The sequence below is a fragment of the Durio zibethinus genome, chromosome 7 (genome assembly GCF_047325235.1).
Source record: "Durio zibethinus cultivar Kanyao isolate XHJ-2024 chromosome 7, ASM4732523v1, whole genome shotgun sequence".
Lineage (NCBI taxonomy): Eukaryota > Viridiplantae > Streptophyta > Magnoliopsida > Malvales > Malvaceae > Durio > Durio zibethinus.
Genome location: NC_143168.1, coordinates 24040447 through 24061807, shown reverse-complemented (window position 1 = coordinate 24061807; position 21361 = coordinate 24040447). Strand labels below are relative to the sequence as shown.

The 21361-nt window shown below is 28.1% G+C and overlaps 1 protein-coding gene across 1 annotated transcript; it reads right to left on the bottom strand.

The window, feature by feature from the left end:
* Nucleotides 1–6218: 6218 nt before the first annotated feature.
* Nucleotides 6219–7190, bottom strand: LOC111277839 (germin-like protein subfamily 1 member 13). The gene is made up of 2 exons (XM_022864261.2): nt 6940–7190; nt 6219–6772 (listed from the first exon to the last, which is right to left on the bottom strand). Exons 1-2 carry the CDS (start codon nt 7061–7063, stop codon nt 6219–6221), a joined length of 678 nt encoding a protein of 225 aa, XP_022719996.2. The 5' UTR covers nt 7064–7190.
* Between the last annotated feature and the right edge of the window lie 14171 nt (nt 7191–21361).

Genomic DNA, 21361 nt, shown 5'->3' with positions numbered 1-21361 from the left:
GGGAGGTAGATCACTCGTGGATCGAAAAGCGGGTCGACGCTTGGGTCGGGTCGGATCTTGGCAAAACGCACAGATCCTTTAGGTTATTTAACGCAACAACGACGTCGTTTTGGGAAGGTATATAAGACTGAATCCTTCATTTTTTTAGCAGACTGAACCTATTCCCTCTCTGTCTTCCTTTTTTTTCTCTCCCCTCTCTCTAGAACACCCGAAAAACTCCGGTTGAATATTCATATGATTCTGAAATTTTTTGTCAGAATCTGAGTTTTTCGTCGAAAAACTAATCGATTTCTGGAAATACTACCGAAAACTGGAAAGGTGGCCGAAAATTTCAAACTTGGTCGAAATTTTTGCTGAAAAATTCAACGTTCACCAAAAAATTCACTGGAATCTAAAAATTTTCTAGAAATTTCCAGAAAAAAATTTGCAAAAAAATCTCCAAAAAATTTCTCCGATTCTTAAAGCTATTCTTACGCCTCTAAAGCCCTTTTTAGCCTTCAAATCTTTTCTGTATGCCTTTTTCTCTCAACCAGTAGCTGTTTTTCTCTCTGTTTTCTTCTGTCTATTCTTTCTGTTCCTGAGGATCCCTTTTATAAGGATTGATCAGAAGAGTTTCTGATCAATCTCAATTTCTCTTTAGATCAGGATTCAATTAGAAGAGTCCATGTTGGGATTCAATCATTGAATCCAACATGGACTCTTCTGATTGAATTCCAATCCAATCTTCAGTTGGATAAATCAAAAAAATAAAAAAATCAAATAAAAATATTAATGAAAATAAATCAGATAAATCAAAAAAATTAACAGATAAATTAAAATTAAATAACAGATAAATTATAACATATAATCTGATATACATATAAATATTAACAAAAAAAGAAAAAAATAATAATAAAGATATATATATTAATAAATAGTAATAATAAATAAATAATACATAAGATACAAAGGAAAATATAAAATAAAAATATAAATATAAAATACAAAGCAAAATTGGGCTTACCCATTTGGACCAGGCCCAATTGATCCAGGCCTGGACCAAATTGGGTGTCTACAGTCGCCAAGCTGTCATAACATCTAGATCCGAGGATCCATCATTAGACATTGACTTGGAGGAGTCGCCACCAATCTTTTTTATCTAGGTGTGATTGGCCACCTAAAGAATCTATTCTTTCAGGGAACACCTAAATTTAAGGGTCCCTAAAAGAGTAAGTTCGGGTCTACTAACCAGAATAGAGTTCGAGAGTTCGGTTATGTATGAGGAAGGTTATAGCACCCTCACAACGCCCATCAAAAGATGGTACCAGCATAATTTTGTGTTATCCAATAAGCCTTAAAATTTTACTAAGTAATTAACTATTGGAAATTATTCTCAATTGACTCTAATACTTTTAGCAAAAAATTGAGAAAATTCACTCACCTCAGGAGTATGCAAGAAAACTATTGTTTCACTTGCAGAGGCTCCATCGTCGGATTATTTAACATTAAAAAAAATAAAAAGGAATAAAAGAATGATTGTGCAGGGAAAATTGATACTTTCAACTTTTCTCCAAAGTATCTTTTGAAACTTTAATTTTGAGAAAAATTGATACTTTCAACTTTTGCTCAAAAACCTTTTTTTGAAAATTTGTTTTTAGAGAAAATTGATACTTTCAACTTTTTTCAAAAATATTTTTTGGAGACCTTAATTTCGAGAAAAATTGATACTTTCAACTTTTTCCCAAAAATTTTTTTTGAAAACTTTAATTTCGAGGAAAATTGATACTTTCAACTTTTCCTCAAAAACTTTTTGTTTTTTGAAAATTTACTTTTAAGGAAAATTGATACTTTCAACTTTTCCTCAAAAAAAAACTTTTTTTGAAAATTTATTTTTATGTAAAATTGATACTTTCAACTTTTCCCCAAAAATATTTTTTTTATTTTATTTAAAGAAAATAAAATAATAAAACAAAATAAAAGTGAAAATAAAAAATAAAAAATAAAAAAAATAAAAAAAGTAAAACAAAAATAAAAATAAAATAAAGATAAAAAAATATTAAATAAACCTAATCTAATAATAAAATAAAATAAATAAATAAAATAAAATAAAAAAACCTGAAGTGGCTCGGCTAACGGCTCGACTTAAGGAAAAAAATAGCTCGGAGAACGTGGCTCAAAATGTCGGCTCGACTCGGCTAACGGCTCGGGGAGGCAGATCACGCGCGGGTCGAAAAACAGGTCGACGCTCAGGTCGGGTCGGATCTTGATAAAACGCGCGGATCTTCTGGTTATTTAATGCAAAAACAACATCGTTTTAGGAGGGTATATAAGGCTGAATCCTTCATTTTTTCAGCAAATCGAACCTTCTCCCTCTCTCTCTTCCTTTCTTTTCTCTCCCCTCTCTCTAGAACACCCGAAGAACTCTGATTGAATATTCACCGGATTCTAGAAATTTTCGTCGGAATCTAAGTTTTTTGTCGAAAGTTCATCAAAAAACTGATCGATTTTTGGAAATACTACCGAAAATTGGGAAGTTGGCCGAAAACTTCAAACTTGGCTGGAATTTTCACCAAAAAATTCAACGTTCACCGAAAAATTCACTAAAATCTGGAAATTTTCCAAAAATTTCCAGAAAAAAAATTTGCAAAAAAATCTCCAAAAAATTTCTTCGATTCCTAAAGCTATTCTTACGCCTCTAAACCCTTTTTTAGCCTTCAAATCTCTTCTGTATGCCTTTTTCTCTCAACCAGTAGCTGTTTTTCTCTCTATTTTCTTCTGTCTGTTCTTTCTGTTCCTGAGGATCCCTTTTATAGGGATTGATCAGAAGAGTTTTTGATTAATCTCAATTCCTCTTTGGATCGGGATTCAATCATTGAATCCAACATGGACTCTTCTGATTGAATCTCAATCCAATCTTCAGCTGGATAAATAAAAAAATAAAAAAATCAAATAAAAATATTAATGATAATAAATCAGATAAATCAAAAAAATTAACAAATAAATTAAAATTAAATAACAGATAAATTATAACATATAATCTGATATACATATAAATATTAATAGAAAAAAGAAAAAAAATAATAATAATAAATATTTATATATTAATAAATAGTAATAATAAATACATAAGATACAAAGAAAAATATATACATAAAATATAAAATACAAAGCAAAATTGGGCTTACCCGTTTGGACCAGGCCCAATTGATATGGGCCTGGACCAAATTGGGTATCTACATGCTATTGTTGAAAAAGGTTAAGGAATGCATTTGGTAGAAATGCTTAATCATTTTGCTTAAGCCTTTAGAACTTTTGGTCTATTGAGGTTTTGACCATTAGTTGAAGACGCACATATAAGATCAAGGTTAAAACTACAACAAAAGAGCAAAAAATTTATCATAAATGAAATTGTAACCATCAAACTTGAGATAGTACAAAGAAAGTTGGTGTTTGAAATGGAGAAGATGTGAAATGTTTCAAGGCAGTTATTGCTCAACATAAGATGAATGTAACCGAAACTTGCAACAATCACAAGTAATGGCCTAACCATGAATTCGCCTTTTACATCTATCATAACATGTTTGTCATAATGTATAAATCCATAAATCCATAGTTAGATACAACCGAAGAAGTTGCCATCAATCTTTTATTAAGTTGTGATTGGCCACCTAATTGATTCATGTCTAAGAAACTAAAATTAGATTTAGGAGTACGGTTACATATGAAAAAGGTTATAGAATAGGGGTACAAATGAAACATTAGTACTCACAAGTTTTCAAGTTTGACTCAAATAAAAAGCAAATTTGACTCGATTATTATTGAGTCGAGCTCGAGTTCAAATAGCTCAACTTATTAATCGGACTGAATTTGAGCATTTTCATATTCGACTTAAATAGCTCGCGAGTCTAATCAAGCTTTTATATTTTACTATATTTTAATTATTTTAATTAATAAAATATCTCAAACTCAAGTTTAAGCTCAAGTACAAATAATCAAGTATAAAAATTGAGTTTATTTTTACAAGTCAATCGAACCGAATTGAGCGAGTTTGAGTGGCTTTATTTTTATCTCAAGTCGAGCTCGAGTTAAAAAAAAAAGAACTCGATCGAGCTCAAGTTGAGTTTTGAACCTAAAATTTTGAGTCAAGTCGAGCTTTAATTTAATATTGTATCGGATCGAACTCGATCGATTACATCCCTATTATAGCACCCCCACATCCTCAATCCAAGTATCAGTTTAATTTTGTGTTATCCTACCAAATAATTTAATATCGAAAACTATCCCTAAATTACTCCAATATGTTGTAATAATTCAAGAATGTCTCCTCACCTAAGGAGTATTCAAGGAGACTGTTTGTCACATTTTAAAAAGGTTCCGTCATCGGATTCATTTTTGTAAAATCCAATTTTTATGGATAAAAAAAAACTCTTTATTTTTAGAAATATCTTTCAATATATTGGTAAGATTTTTTGGTAGAAATTATCTTCAAATATATTGGTAGGTTTTTATGACAATTATTTCTTTTCTAAAAATTAATGTTTATTTAACAATCATAAGGTTCTCCAATATGTTGGTAAAACCTTATCTTAAAAAGAAATCAAATTGCTCTTCAATATATTGATAAGACTTTATTAAAACTTTTTTTTTAAATTTGTTTTTCATAAAAAAATTAGTAAGGTTCTCCAATATGTTAGTAAAACCTTATTTCAAAGATCTTATTGCTTTCCAATATGTTGGTAAGGCATTTTATTTAAATATTTATTTTAACAAATTTGAACCCTCCAATATGTTGGTAAGACTGAAAATTTATTATAAAATTTATTTTAAATAAAAAAAAAAGAATCAACTAAGTAACATAAAGAAATATACAAATAAAGAAGAAAAAAATAGCACTTACCTTGTCTTCTTTCTTATTTCTCCGAAACCTTAAAAAATTTTGTTGCCAAAACTTTTTGTTGAATATCTCATTTTTGTGTTTCTTCTCAACTCCTTTCTCTAATATAGAACTTTCAAAAGAAAATCTTAATTATCTAAACCCAAAACACAAGAACAGACTGTAAAATAAAAAAATAAAAAAATAAAAACTGTTAATTTTTTTTTTACTCTCTCTCTTCATTTTTGCTCTATATATCTCTACTCATTTTTTCTATTCTTTTTTCGTTGAATCGAGGTTCATACTTTTAGGGTTTAAATTATGAGAATCCTAAACTAAAAAATGTTTTAATTTCACTTCAATTCTAACTTTAACTCTGATTTTAATGCAAATTTTATAATCCCAAAGAAATAATTTCATACCAACTCAACCACCCCAAACTTTTCCTAATTTTTCTTTCTTTTTTTATATTTTTTAACAAAAACCAATTACAATCCTAGAGAAATTAGGATATCTACAATACCTCATGATTTTGGTATTCATCATAAACAAGTAGTGTTTATAAAGGAAAGGTTTGATATCCATTTTAAACAAACAAAGAAATTAAGAAATACATTTAGGTGAAGATTGAAGAGAGAGGTAGAGTGGGAGCTATGAGGGGATGGAAAGGGTGTTACGAAAATGTGAAGGCAAAACAATGAGTCTCTCAAGTGCTTGAATCATGGAGAGGGAAAGAATATAGTTAAAAATAAATAGGAACAAATTTAACTTTCCCTTCCCACATTGGAAAGAAAAACGAAAATCGTATAAGTTTATGCATTTTCTATGGTTGAAGAAAAGAATTAACTTTCAAAGTTGCATAACAATGATTTTACAATTGTGAAGGAGAGATGCATATATAATACCTCTTGTTGTGATGTATAAAAGACTAAAATCTTGGGTTAACAATTAAAGTGACTCATCAAGAAATAATAGAAATTGCTTTTTCCCTTTTTCAAAGAAAAAAGGAAAAAGGGCGAAAACATTTGTTTTTCCTCCACTTAAAGCATGGAATTGTTTAACTATGTGATGAGAACATTAAAAGAAATTAATATTCTTTTTATTGTCATTTCAATCTTAAATTTTTAGTTATTTTATATTTGCAAAACTTTAAATATACTAAAAATTTGAAAAACAAACCATTGAGTAAAAGTAATATAATAATATTTAATAATATTAATATCCAATACTTGACAAAAAGGCTTACATAAGCAGGGTATATAAGCATTTATTTTTTTTTCTTTTGCAAAATATAAATCGTTACTATAATGAGGCAAACAGGTCAAACATTATCCATCAATTCAAGTGGATTAAATAAATGCTTTCCTTAATTGTTAGCCCACCAGAATTTGGACTGCAGATTTTTCACCACGTTCTTGTCCAATTGGAAGGCCTTGACAAGAACATCAGGATTAATGGGTGGGTTTGATCCAAACACTGCATTGGCAATTGTAATGACACCAGGATTCTGGCTGCTAAAAGCAGCAAAGGCAACAGCATTGGTTTTCCCCACGTTGAACTGGAAGTGAATGAGGCCAACAGGGAAAACAAACACATCTCCAGGGTATAGGACCTTGGTGATGAGGCGATTATCTGGGTTGGATGTAACAAAGCCAACGTAAAGTGTGCCCTCCACAACGACTAGAATTTCCGTGGCACGAGGGTGAGTGTGAGGGGGGTTTAGGCCACCGTCGGGTGCAAAGTCAAGTCGAGCCAATGAGATGCCAAGAGTGTTAAGTCCTAGTATTTGGGCAACATTGACTGGAGTCACAGTTGATCCCACTGGATTTGATGTGTTTCTTGGGATGTTGAGCCCTGAAAAGAAGAAGTCTTCTGCTTTGGCAAGCTTTGGATCCTTGCAGAACTTCCCATTAACAAACACTGCATATATGAAGAGCAAAAATATGTTATTTTCATTATTCCATGCAACGCTTATAGATTGTTTTAGATAGTTTTTCTGCCCAGAAATTTTGCTTCCTACTGAGTTGCTTTGTTTTAGGCACATATTTGAAGTAAGTTTAAGAATAACAGAGAAAAATAGAACATACCACCATCCTTGGTGTCATTGATGGCGACACAGAAATCCTGGAGAGGGCTAGGATCAGATGCATAGGCAAATGAGGAAGCTAGAGCCAAGAGAGAAATTGCTAGGAGGAAATGAGGACCTTTCATTGTGATAATGTAATTTCTAGCTTAAAATCTTGTAAGTTTGATTGCTTTGGAAGGGATGAGAAACTTTGCGTAAGAACATGCCTATTTATAGATTAACTGGAGTCTTTGAACAAGTCTATAATTTCTCATTTTCATGAAGCAAAAGAAAGATTTACCAAGTCTGCCTCGATTTATTTTTTCCTTCTAAATTTCTGATGAATTGTTCTTCAACCACTACCCATGTCTACCCATCGAATTCCCTATCCCTATGCTTACATCAACACACAGTTTTGTCGTGGAAGTAGTCATTTCTGTCATTATATTATGTCTGTTGTAGTACTAAAATACAACATGAAGCCATCTTGTTGACTTTGGCATAAATCCAAGTTGCTAACTAAACCTGCCACCGCAACTCCTGGTCATATAAAATACAGTTAAAAATTAGGGTTAAATATAAAATTAACCTATGTATTATATATTTTTGGTCAACTGGTGCTTAAAGAAATTAAATTATTAATAAGTATTTAAATTTTTATTCCATTATCCACTTTGTTATTTTGAACTAATGCCATTACTTAATTTATTGACTTAGCATGAATAGCTAATAAAATGTTTATATCTGTCAAAAGAAATCTAAACAATGTTATAATATCAATTGTTACGTCAACACTAATAGAAAATTCAAAAAATTATAAAAAATTTTAAAAGAAAATTTAAAAAATATGAAAAATTAAAAATATCAAATAGTTTTCTAAATTCTAAAAATTAAAATTTTATTAAAACTTAAGAAATTCAAAAAATCTCAAAATTTTGATAAATCATCCAAAAAAATCTAAAAAATTGTAAAATTTTTTGACAGATAAAACTTTTACTAAAAATAAATATTCCCTCAAATTAAAAAAAAAATTCACCAAAACATAAAAGTTTTTTGTGAAATTTTTAAAAAACTTCTTTAAATGCTGATTTGCCAATCGATAATGTGGTGTTAATTGAACTTTTTGATATGTGTCAACATTTTATTAAATATTCATACCATGTAATCAGTATTAATTGTATATACAAAAATAGATGACGAAATGAAAATTAAAACATTAAATTAAAATTTTTTTTTTTTTTACATACAAAACTAAAAAAAAATTTATAGTTTAGATGCTATTTTTATATTTAACCTTAAAAATAAAGTTGACAATAGTCCTTGCTCGTTTCATTATGATACACCAGCAAAATAGCAATGTTTACTCCAAAATTAGCTTGTTGTTTAATTTTTTTTGGAGAAGAGTGAGAAGCTTTGTATGACAGACGGACCTATATACAGATAGAAACCAATGACCTGGTCACTGTTTTCCTGAAGAATTATTTTCAAATAATTCCACTCTTTTATCCTTCTTATTTACTCATTCTACGCAGTTATTATATGCTTAAATTACTGAAAAATGGTCTTGGAAGTAGTCATGATTCAGTTTAAAAACATATATCAATATTCCTGACTTTTCACCATCCAAGTTGAATATTGTTAGTTATTTAACAGTTCAAGATTTTAAAATTGAATATGAGTTTCCATCTTACCATGCTAATTTAATAATATAGTACTAATTTTATAATGATGGAAAGATTTGTTTTTGTCTTGGTGACCTATTTCTCTCTAATTCAATTAAGGTAATACATGTTCATTTATTCTTTATTATTTTGGTGCAACGGGCCAAAAAATTTTACGTAGAACTTGATCAATTGATGTCCAAATAGCATGTTTCACGGAGGAGAAATACAATAAATTTATGTTAGGCTTGGAGCTTCTGTTCTATCTCTGAAAAATCTCTGTTTGAAAAGTCCATTTTGACATCTTCATAGATACTTAAAATATGACATTAATGCTTATTACATTGAAAGCATTGATTTTTTGTAAGATTACTTAATCTTGCTTTACTGGAAACGTTTCTTTGATCATTTCCACCGTTTAGTTAGCATGACCGGAGTAGTTTAGAATTGATTCTAGAGGCAATATAGTCTGAGAATTGGGGATGAATTGGAACTTAACTCTTCTAAATTGAACAAAAGTATTGAATATCATTACTCAGGCTTACACTGAGAACTTTGAAACTTGGTGCTTTCTGTGCTCATTGAACTAATCAGCAAAGCACATCGGTAAAAGAAAATTGCCAGATTTCTTGCACTACTTGATCAAAGAAAAATAAACAAGAGTTATTAAAAGATTGGTAGGTGATAATATTGACATTAAGCCACCAACAATCCAGATAAAGCACAACAAATCTTTCCCGTGGCTAGTAAAGTTACATAAGACTGCTACTTCTAAGACCATTACCTCCCTTTGTTTTAAATGGTCACCAGAAATTGTTTACGACAAGTTTGGTACTGATATTAGGTTTCTAATATGAAATTAATCTCCATTCCAATGTGCCTGCAGTTTCTACTTTTCACAGGTTTATTCATAATTTGTTCTAAGAAGAGCTATGGGCAAGTATGGGGAAAAGAAACTGGGTTTAATTACTATTGCATGCCATGATAGAAAATTTATTAATGTGCAATTTTTAATATTTTATATGTAAAACATAGGTCAGTAAATATTGAAAAAATCAAAATGGTTAGATAAGTAAAAGTCTTCCCCTAGTAGAACATATATGTCCGTGCTAATTTTTATATACATAGAAATTATTTAATTCATTATCAATGTATTAAAAATAAACCATATATATATATATATATATATATTCATCCCTATAGCCTAGAACTGTGACATGTGGACTGCCACGTCTAATTTACATATACTTTTATCCTCTATTACTTAGAATTGTGACATATGGATTGCCATATTTGCAACCTTCATTTGCATCTAACATACATATATTTTCATCCCCTGTCACCTAAAATTATGACATGTGGACTGCCGCATAAGTAGCCTTCATTTGACATGTAAGATCATTAAATTGTCATATATTTATTTTAAGTTACGAAATCATTCAAGCTTAATTATTCCCCTTCTACGTCTTTCATTCTTAGGGTTTAGAGCTAAGAACGCTTCATTTTCCATTCCCAGTTTACTGCCTTCTCAATATCTGTATTCCTTTTTCCTTTATTTCAAAACAAAATTATTATATTTCCCTATTAAAAAGATAATGAATCTTTGAAAGAGTCTTTACAGTTTGAAAGAAGATAAATTTGCATTATTCAAATTCTACATGTAAGTAACCAATTGTCTTCCCTACTCATTATTATCTATTTATTGCTTCCAATTTTCATTCTCCAAAAACAATTCAACATTCATATTTTTTCATCCTCTATTGCTTAGAATTGTGACATGTGGACTACCACATATGCAACTTTCATTTGCCATAGATAGAGTTGGCAATCCAACCTGTACCAATCAGGTTTCAACCCAACCCTATAAAGACTTTTTTTTTTTTGTGAAAATCAAGTTTTAGGTCAGGTCAAGTCGAGTTTTAGATAAAAGAGTCAGGGTTGGGTTAAAGTGTAATTTTAGACAAATCCGCCATGACCCAACCTGGTATGTATATAAAAAATAATTTGTTATTATTTATTTAATTTTATATTATATTTTTTTATATCTAAAAAATAATATTTTATTAATTTCAGATCGAGTCGAGTTCAAGGCAAGTAAAAACCCGTCCCGACTCAACCTACTGTCATCTCTAGCAATTTAAGACCATTAAGTTGGGATATCATTTTAAGTTGTCTAGTCATTCAATCTTAATTATCCCTCTTCATCTTCTATTATTGATCTACTACTTCCTCAGTATCTGTATTCCTTTTTCATTTATTTTTAAAAAAAATTATTTTATTTTCTTATTCAAGAGACAATGAATTTTCTTTATACAGTTTAAGAGGAGATGAATTTGTACTTTTTAAATTCTTTATGTAATACTACTCAAATTCTTCATGTAATTAATCAACTATCTCCCATACTCATTATTATCTATTTATTGCTTCCAATTTTCAATCTTAAAAAACCCATTCATCTAACCATTGATTTTAAATATAAATATTTTTTACTTAATTTTTTAAAGAATTCATTCTTTATATTGAAAGGTTTGTGGGTACATTAATTCATATAAGTAATCTTTTAAATGGATATTGGTTGTCAAATTCTAAGTAATAACTCTTTATCTCCTTCTTCTCACAAATTTTTTTCTATTTCTCACATTTGTTTTTGAAAAATCAAAATCTCCCTTTTTTGTTAAAACCAAAAAATAGAACAATTTTTTCCTGATTTGAAGAATCCAATTGAATAAAAAAAAATCCACTATCTTAAAAGGAATCACCAAATTTAGAATTTGTTTAATAATTATCTAACCACATTTTTTTCAATTGGGTTATTTGCAATCTCTCTTACAATACAAGTATTTTTTTTCTTTTTCAATTTTAAAAATTATATTTTTATTATATTATCATTGCATTATAGTTTTGATTTAGCAGTAAAGATTTTATAAAAAAAAGTGAGATAAATCATAACTATTGATTAGTGACTTTATTTTTGAAGATAAAATGAGTAAGGGATTTTTTTTGGGATTTTAGGTTAGATCATAACTTAGCTTAAATTTATTTGCCTTTTTTATTGTCGAAAATATGACATTTCTTTATTTCTACACATTGTGACTTTTTCACTTTTAAAATCTATGAGATATTTAAAATGTATCAAAAGGGGGTTTTTGTTTATTTTACCTTTTGAATTATATATTTTTCTTTTTCAATATATATTAGATAATAAAAAGATAAATCATAACAACATGCAGGTTGCTACCTTTTGTGTGTGTGTATATATATATATGCTTATTTTCCAACAAAATTTTAGAAATGGAATAAAATAAATTTAGAAATGGATAAAAAACTTGGCAAATTATATGTAGGTATATACATTAATTATTAGAATGGTATAAAAAAATCCATCCAATTATAAATAGTTGCAGAACAATGATTTTGCATGTGTGAAGGAGACATACGTATACAATACTTCTTGTTGTGATATATAAAAGAACCTTGGGTTAACGATTAAGGTGACTCATCAAGATAACAAATATTGCTTTAATGACTTTGCTTTTTTTCCTCAAACCCATAATTCAAGATTTATTAACCTTTTATACGGGGAATATAAGATTTTTCTAGCTTTTCAAAAAATAAAAGGAAAATGTTATTATCCCCTTTTTTAGATATATTTTCATTCTATTTTTTAGCCATTACAAAATTATATCTATTTCCTTTTATTGAACATCTAAGAGATATTTTATATTAATTTTTTACTTTACTTTTTGAATTAAAAATTACAATTTATCAATGTATTTTAAAATGTATTAAGAACAATCAAATCCAAATTAGTCATAAGAGATTATGTGCCAAACAAAGGGAATACATAAAAAAATATTAAGAAAAAAAAAGAAATAATAATCAATACTTAACAAAAAAGCCTACATAGCAATATTGTTGTATTGGCACATAAAGCAAATTATTCCTCACTTTAATTTTTTTTTCTTTTCTAATATGAATAGTTATTATAAAATGAGAAAACAAATTTCAAACAGTATCTCAAGTCTCAACTAAATTATAACTTCAATTCAAGTACAATGAAATAATATGCTCTACTTATTTGCTAATAAGGATTCAAATAATGGCATTGTTGTGGGCATTGTGGTTGTTATTTTGTGGTTTGAATAATGGCTATGATATATTCAAAGCTCACCATTTGGTATGGAATATACAAGCTAAAAAAATTCTTTAAGGCTTTACTTTTATTTTTTCTCTCTCTCTCTCTAAAATAGAATTCTGTAACTTCTCTTTAATAAAAAAAAAAAAAAATCAAGAACCTCAATTGCCTCAACCCATTGAACAACTAGGCTTCACTGTGCTAGTTGCCATGCACCACCTCCTACCACTGGTGATTGGTGCCAAAAAAAAAAAAAAACATTTTTGTTCTCCTTAGTCTCTTCATTCCTTTAATTGGATTAAATTCTACAAAAACTCTCTAGGATCACCTAGATCTAAATCAAAAAACAAATAATGTCGCTATTATTTGCACCATTTACCACTATTGAAATAAACAAAAAATAATTGAAAATTTCCTCTTTCACCTCTTTGATATAAGCCTAGAAGTAAACCTTCTCCCAAAATAATTAAGCTCTCAACCCTAAACAAAAACACACTTAGCATATATATATGTATATATTGCTTTGAATGCTTCTAAGTATGATTCTGTTATTGTGATTATCTTACTTTGATTCTTCTTATGTTGTTTGCTTCTGAGTAATTGTTGATTGTACTTTAGGCTAGATGATTATGTGCTTGTAACTCCATTTGTTTTTTCTAGATTAGCTAGGATTGTTGTTTAGTTTCTTGATTGTTCGAATTTATTAGGTTTTGTGGTTGTCGAATTCCTTCTCCCAAATTTTCCTCCTTGACTACCAATTGTAAAAAACCTTTTTGACCAAAACTTTTGCTTTGTTTGCCTTTGTTTACCTTTGTTTTCTTAATAATATCATCAAGATGCCACCAAAACTATGAGTTTAGAAGAAAAACAACTGCAAAAGTAGACTAATCTTGAAAAAATGCTTGAAGAACTAATTTGATTTCAGAAGAAAAACAACTGCAAAAGTAGACTATCTGTGTTTGAAGTCAACTGAGGTTGATTTGTTTTAGTTTGTGTATTATTATTATATTATATGATATTATATTATCTTACTATTATAGTATAGTATATTAATATATTATATGATATAGTGTATTATATTATTATTACCATTATTACTATTATTATTTTATTATATTATTATCATTATTATTATACTTTACTATTTTTATTTTTATTTTTATTTTTATTTTTTCCTTTTCCTTTCTCTTTGATCGATAATCTAGGAAACTGAAATTCAGAGATTCAATGCAGTCAAAAGGCTTTAATTCATAATCAAAGAGATTTTTCAATCAATCCAAGAAATCAGCAATGAACCTAAACATATGTTGAGGTTCGAGCAGAATCAAATCCCAAGATTCAAGCTTGGATTGATTCTATCCATTTTCTAATTTTGTTTTAAGGCTGCTTATAAATTGGACTAACATTATAAAAAAACACATAGGAGGGGATTTTAGGAGACACAGTGAAATTTTGGAAAAATTTTAGTTGTTGTACTCTAAGAATAGATTTCTAGGCAATAGGGTTCTATATTTTGATATGAAAAATTGTTTCTAGGGTGTAGTTTTAGGTTCTTGGAGTTGATATTGAAGTTTTGGAAGGTTTGGGAGAATTTTGAAAAATCTTGAACAGTTTGGCAAAATCTAGGTTTTTCTAGAAAATATGAATTTTTCGATGAATGTTTAAAGTTTTCGATGAATTTTTTAGCTAGATTCTAGCAACTTTTCTAGAAACTTGTGGGTTTTCCAGTTTCTGATTGAATTTTTCAATGACTTTTTCAAAAACTAATGAGTTTTTCAGTTTTCGATTGAAGTTTTCGATGGGATTCTTGAGGAATTCTAGAGAGAAAGCTAAGAGAATTAGGGTAGAGAGAAAGGGAGCAAAGGGCATCTGAGAAAAAAACACAGGAGCTTGGCTTATATACTGACCTAGAATGACATCATTTTGGACAACCCAAGATCCATGCATTAATCCAGTGACCCGCGCGCCAACCAACACTCTAACCCGACCCAATCATAAGGTTTTCTTTTTTTTCATCTTATTTTTATTTTTTGATTTTATTTTTTTAGCTCATTTTAATTTTAATTTTTTTATTTTATTTTTGAGAAATTTATTATTTTTTAAAAATTACTTCTGTTATTTTATTTTTGAAAATAAAAAAAGTTAAAAAAAAAGAAAAAAAACAATAATAATGAAAAAAAACCTTTTCAAATAAGTTTTCAAAAAAAATCCTTTCAATAAAAATTTTTTTTTTCAAATAAAAAATTCTTACAAAATAAATTCACGAATTCTATCAAACTATTAGAGAATTTTCATAAATTTAATTTTTAAAATGAAATCCACCAATCTATTGAGAAATTTCATAAATCATTTTTTTAAATAAAGAAATGTATATCCTCTAAACTATTGGAAGATTACTTCAAATTAAGTCTTAACAAATTATTAGGAGACTTAATGAATTTTTTAAAATAAATTTTTTATAAATATTTTACAATAAAATCTCATCAAACTATTGAGAGATCTACTTCAAAATAAGTCTTACCAAATTATTGAGAGACTTTACTAATTTTTTAGAATAAAATACTTCAATAAATCTGACAACGGAGCCTTTTTAGAATGAAATCCTAGTCTCCATGAATACTCTTGAGATGAAAAAATTATCTTAAAATGCTACCAAACTATTGGGGCAATTTTAGGATTAATTTTCAATATTAAATGTTTTGGTAAATTATGTGATCAAGGCTTGGATAATTTGAAACCAAACTAGTACCATCTTTCGGATAGGCGTTATAGGGGTGCCATAACTTTTCTCACATGTAACCGTACTCACAAACCTAAACTCTGGTTTCGTAGATCAAAATCTACTATTTAAAAATACCTAAGTCAATCTTGAAACTCCTTTTTAAATAGAACAGATTCAATCACATGGTCAATCATACCTAAACAAAAAAAATCTGTGGTGACTTCTCTAATACATATCTAGCGATAAGTCCATAGATCTATACGTTATGACAATAGCATTCATATCTTAAGTACTATACAATTGGTCCAGAAACACATGCATTACTAAAATTTTTCAATAATACTTAAATAAGCTTCAAATTATTTAATAAATTTATGTTTAACAAAATACATAATGAATACACGATTAATTTGGTGCATGTGAATCAAACTACGCGTCAAAAGTTGCTAAAACATAGATTTGCATGCACCAAATCAGCGCTTTATCAATATTTGCATGTATTAATTAAATGCATGATAAATTTTCAAGCCATAAGTTAACATACCATCTTTAACCGCACATTCTATGTAAACAACTAACAGTCCAAGACATTTTTTACAATAATAAACACCTTTTTGTACATTTCTTCTTTTTTTTTTTTTCACATTCATCACAATAATACTTTTTCTAATTATTTTCCACAAAATGATCTTTAAGAATGAAAGGATAACTATGACGCTTGGAATTAACTTTATATAAACATTAACAATTTTCAAAGGAAAATTCATATCACACTTAATATAGTGGTACATTGACTTTACTCCTAAAAATTTATAGCATTTGTTACAAAAAAGACTAAGAAATAAAAATTTACTTACATAGGAGAAAATGAGTTTATTCGTTTGAAAAAGATAAAGATTGTGGGAGCGAGACTTTGATCTTAGAAAATGCCTCCAGGAACTAGCACATGAGAAATTAAGGTAGATATTGTATTGCAAACAACTATAGCAGCACTCTTAGGGATTTGCAAGCAAGACAGTCACTATCAATTATTAATTCCCCTAAGATATATGTGTGTAAAGCTAGGGTGTGGAGTGGGTGGAACAGGAGGTTGATCTCTTATGGTACTTTTCCAAGACAAAATTCATAAACATAAAATTAGTATTGGAACCAACAATAGGCTAGACCTAAGGTTTTTGAGTGGCATTTATGACACCATCTTATGTTTTTATAACTGGGCATAAAATTCCTAAGGACCATCTTATTCATAGGTTGGATAAAATGAAGTAACTCTGTTTGTTAGTCTAACTTAGCCTAGAAGCCTGAAATGCTCATGCTCGCAATGCAATCCATAATCTCATTTTATATCAATGCATTGGAAAATTGAAGGTAGAACTTTTTATGCCAAGGTACATGTTCGATAAATCATTAAAAATTAAATTGTTAACCTATTAAAAAATAAAAAATTTAAACGATTTAATTTTTTTAATGTGGTTGATAACTCATTTTAGAAATTACTAAAATAAAAGTTTTTCAATTAAAAGTGTTTAAAGTTTGAGTAGTAGTGTGCTTTCCTTGTGAAGTACACATTAAACATGAGCAACATATATGCATTCTTTACAATAATAAACTGAATATTTTGGATTTCTTTGTTCCTCGCAAATTTCACAATAGTATACTTCATTATCATCTTTTTAAAATGAATTCATAATTGTGAAAAAATTTCTATGATATTTATGTATAGAAGTAGATGGTATTAAATAGTCAAAATGAATGTTGAAATTGCATAGCACACAACGGTAGAAAACACTTCCTTCCACATTTCTGGCAAAAAAATATGAACACTTGTTGCATTTGAACCTATTTTCTTTAGATGTGTTCTGAAAATAAGTAAAATTATGCTTATGGCAATCTTGTTTTAAGGTTGATTTGAGTGTAGTGCAAAAAACAAGAAGCTGGAAATTACATTTATGTTACAACAATGATAAATGTTTTGCTATAGCATAATTTAAGGTCACAAACATTGTAATTGCTATTGAACATGAAGTCATTGTATATTTTAAAAAAGTGTAAAAAATGAAAGAGTGTTGAAAGATTTTGCTTAGTATCTTACTTTGTCATGATTCATAGAACAAGGACTTGACACTACATTTATAATAGCCATAATGCATTCTTGGCAAAAGTTTCTCACACCAATTGTAACAGTATTTATACTTTCTTTCCTTTTTGTAATTGAAAAAGATCAAAGGATGCTAGTCACTGAAAATGCTGAATCATTTTACCTAGATGAAAGCATTTATCCAAGAGGGTGTAGTAACTCAAAAAGCAACTAAAGTGCATGTTTTATGTAAGTAATATTTACATCTTTCATAGATACAAGCAGGATTAAATGAAATTTCCTACCTACATTCCTCACAACAAAAAAGCTTTTCATCTTTTCCAATCGTTTGTTTAAAGGTTGAATGGTGTTGATTATTAAAATATTTAATTTTTAAATGAAGCAAAATAAACACAATTAACAGAATTCACCTAAAAAATAATATGATATTATTCCTAATGATTGCTTTTTATGTTGATTCACCTACTTGAGCATGGTTTTGAGATGCTACATCAACCGATTGTGTTCTTTCATGCTCCAAGCCAAAATGTGGTCCGTAGTCAAATTTTATGTCCACTAACTCAGAGGATTAAGGGTAACTTTTTTTTTAGTTTAATTTTTTCCTCCATATGCAAACGTTTAATATAACATTTAGCTAAATTACCTTGAAAGAGTATAAAGAGTGTGCTTACCTTGTCAAGTGTGCATTCAATATGAGCAATAAATGAACATTCATTACAACAATAAACATGATGATATAGATTTCATTCTTCTTTCAAAATATCATAATAATATTTTTTGCAATCATCTTTTCAAAATGATTTCATAACTGGAAGAGAATGTTTGTGATACTTATTTGTAAAAGTATATGGTATTAAACAGTCGAAATGAATGTTAAAATTGCATTTCACTCAATATTTAAAAATGCTCCCTTTAACATGTCTGGCAAAAAAATATGAATACTTGTTACATTTGAACTTAATTTTTTAAATGTGCTTTGGAAATAAGTAAGATCATGCTTGTGGCACTCATGTTTTAAGAAAGATTTGAGTTTGGTGTAAAGAACATAAAGATGAAAATTACATTTATGACAACTGTAAATACTTTCATTGTAGCCAAATTCTAGGTTAAAAGGTATTACAATTGCCATTGAAATTGTACTTGTCGTGTATCCTAAGAAGGTGTAAAAGATGGAAAAGTATGTTGTAAGATTTTGTTTTGGTATCTTAATCAAGCATGATTCATGTACAAACGACTTAACAAAGCATTGACGACAACCATAGGATAGTCCTGACAGAGGCTTTTTACACCAATTATAGCAATACTCATACTCTCTTATGACCATACTATAGTTGAAGATGGTCATGTAATGCATATGGCTAAAATGCTTAATCATTTTGCCTAAGACTTTAGAGTTTTGGGCTTTTAAGGTTTTGACCATTAGTTGAAGAAGCAAATAGGAGATCAAGGTTGAAACTACAATGTAGACAATACTATTTGTAGCAATGAGAAATAGTGAAACATTAATCCTAAATGAAATTCCAACCGTCAAACTTAAGAAATACAAAGAAAGTTGGTGTTTGGAGTAGAGAGGATGTGAAATGTTTCAAGGCAGCCATTGCTCAGCATATGATGGATGTAAAGGCCTAACCATCAAGCGTCGATTGCATCTATCACAACATGCCTTATGATTTTGGTATTCATCATAGAGCAGGTAGTGTTCATGAAGGAAAGGTTTGATATCCATTTCAAACAAACAAAAGAGTTAATAAATACACTTATGAAGAGATCGAAAAGAAAGGGAAAGAGGGAGCCATGAGGGATTGGAAAGGGTGTTATGAAAATATGAAGGTAAAACAATGAGTTTCCCCAGTGCTTGAACCATGAAAAGGAAAATAATATAGCTAAAAATAAACAGGTCCCTTCCTTCATCGAAAAGAATAATGAAAATAGTATAAGTTTATTCATTTTCTATGGTTGAAGAAAAGAATTAACTTTCAAAATTACAAAACAATGATTTTGCAGTTTTGAAGAAGATACTTCTTGTTAATATAAAAATTAGAATATTGGGTTAACGATTAAAGTGACTCATCAAGAAATAATAATAATTGCTTTTTCCCTTCCTCAAAGAAAAAAAAAATGAAAACATTTGTTTTTCCTCCACTTAAAGCATGGAATCGTTTAACTACGTGATGAGAACACTAAAGCAAATTTTGTTTTAATGACCTAGTGAATTTTAAATTATTGATTTGAGGCAAATTTTCTTTTTTACTCGAGAATGAACAATTTTTTTAATGAATAATTTTTTGTCTTTTAAAAAAAGAGAACCATCCTAAAAATTTTAAAAAAATGTTATTTTACTTTCTTTTTTTATTTCTCCAAACATTGAAATAATGTATTGGTTCAAATTGAAATATTTTATTTATAAATTGATTGACGAAACCATGAATGTCATTGGATTCCATAGTTGGTATACATGAATTGCTCCAAAAAGCATTACTCCATATATGAAAAATTAGTAGATCTCATTAAACTCATACAAGAAAGCATTACTCCATATATGAATAATTAGTAGATCTCATTAAACTCATACAAATATATTATTATGATATCATAAGAGAAGAGAGACAAGTAACATTATTTATGAAAATAACTATTTGATATGAATGAAAAAAAAAATTCGTCATATTGTTCGTAGAAAAAAGTCAAAGTTTTCAACTAAAACAACAGCGTTTAATAGTTTCTAATATTTATTACTAAAATGTTACTGCCGCTTCGCATGGAGATTTTTTAATTTTTATAAAAAATAATTTTAGAAATTTTATCGTTTTAGTTTTTTATTTTTTTAGACTAAAAAAAGAGTTTGAAAATATTATATCTAACGCTTTTTATATGGTTGTTTGTTTTGATTGGTTATTGTTAATTTTTTGTAATTTATTAAAAAATCTCAAATCTAGTATTTTTAGTTTTTTAATTTTATACTTTTTCGTTTTTAAAAGACATTTTAAAAAAATATATTTAATTTTAGATTTGATAACTTTTAAAGAATTTTTATTATTTTTTGTGAGAACTTTTAGTTGATTTTCATGTAAGTTATTTTTTCAATTGATTAAATTTAGTTGTATTTTTTTATGTCTTAATATGTGATTGAAATTTAATATGGTAGTTAGTTTTAAGATTTTGATAGTTAATTTTTTCTTGGATAAGTTAAATATATTTTTATGGATTTTTTTTATTATTTAGGTGCTTTTTTTTTTTTTTACAAAAGCATTGGAGAGTATTAGAATTGCCAACAATACATTATCTTCCCTACACTGGACTCCTATTATTCTTTTTATTATAATTATAATTAAGTAAATAAAATTTTCAAAAAAAAAAATTAGTTTTAAAAAATTCTACATGGTAAGTAAAGAGTTCACCACATGTTAATATACTAACCCATAAAAAAATATTTGCATAAAAATTTTAAAAATAAAAAAAAATACACATGAGGCAAGCAATAAACTTACCACATGTCACCATTCTATCCATTAGTGATTGTTTTAATATATCGGTTATAGATAATTCATTTTCTTTTTATTTTCATTTCAATCTTTAATTTTTGATTTTTTTCACAAGCAAATCTTTAAATATACTAAAAATTTGAAAAACAAATCATTTAGTAAAATTAATATAGTAATAATAATTAATAATATTAATATCCAATGCTTGACATAGACGCTTACATAACCATGGATACATAAGCATTGTTTTTTTCTTTTGCAAAAAATAAATCGTTATTATAAGGAGGGAAACAGGTTAAACATTATCCCAAACAAATTACAACACCAATTCAAGTATGATGAAATA

Bases quoted from the DNA above. Each gene is read 5' to 3' on its own strand.
- LOC111277839 (XM_022864261.2), bottom strand. From the start codon at position 7,063: ATGAAAGGTCCTCATTTCCTCCTAGCAATTTCTCTCTTGGCTCTAGCT. The intron at 6,773-6,939 runs GTATGTTCTATT...TCATATATGCAG, and splicing joins CAATGACACCAAGGATGGTG to TGTTTGTTAATGGGAAGTTC.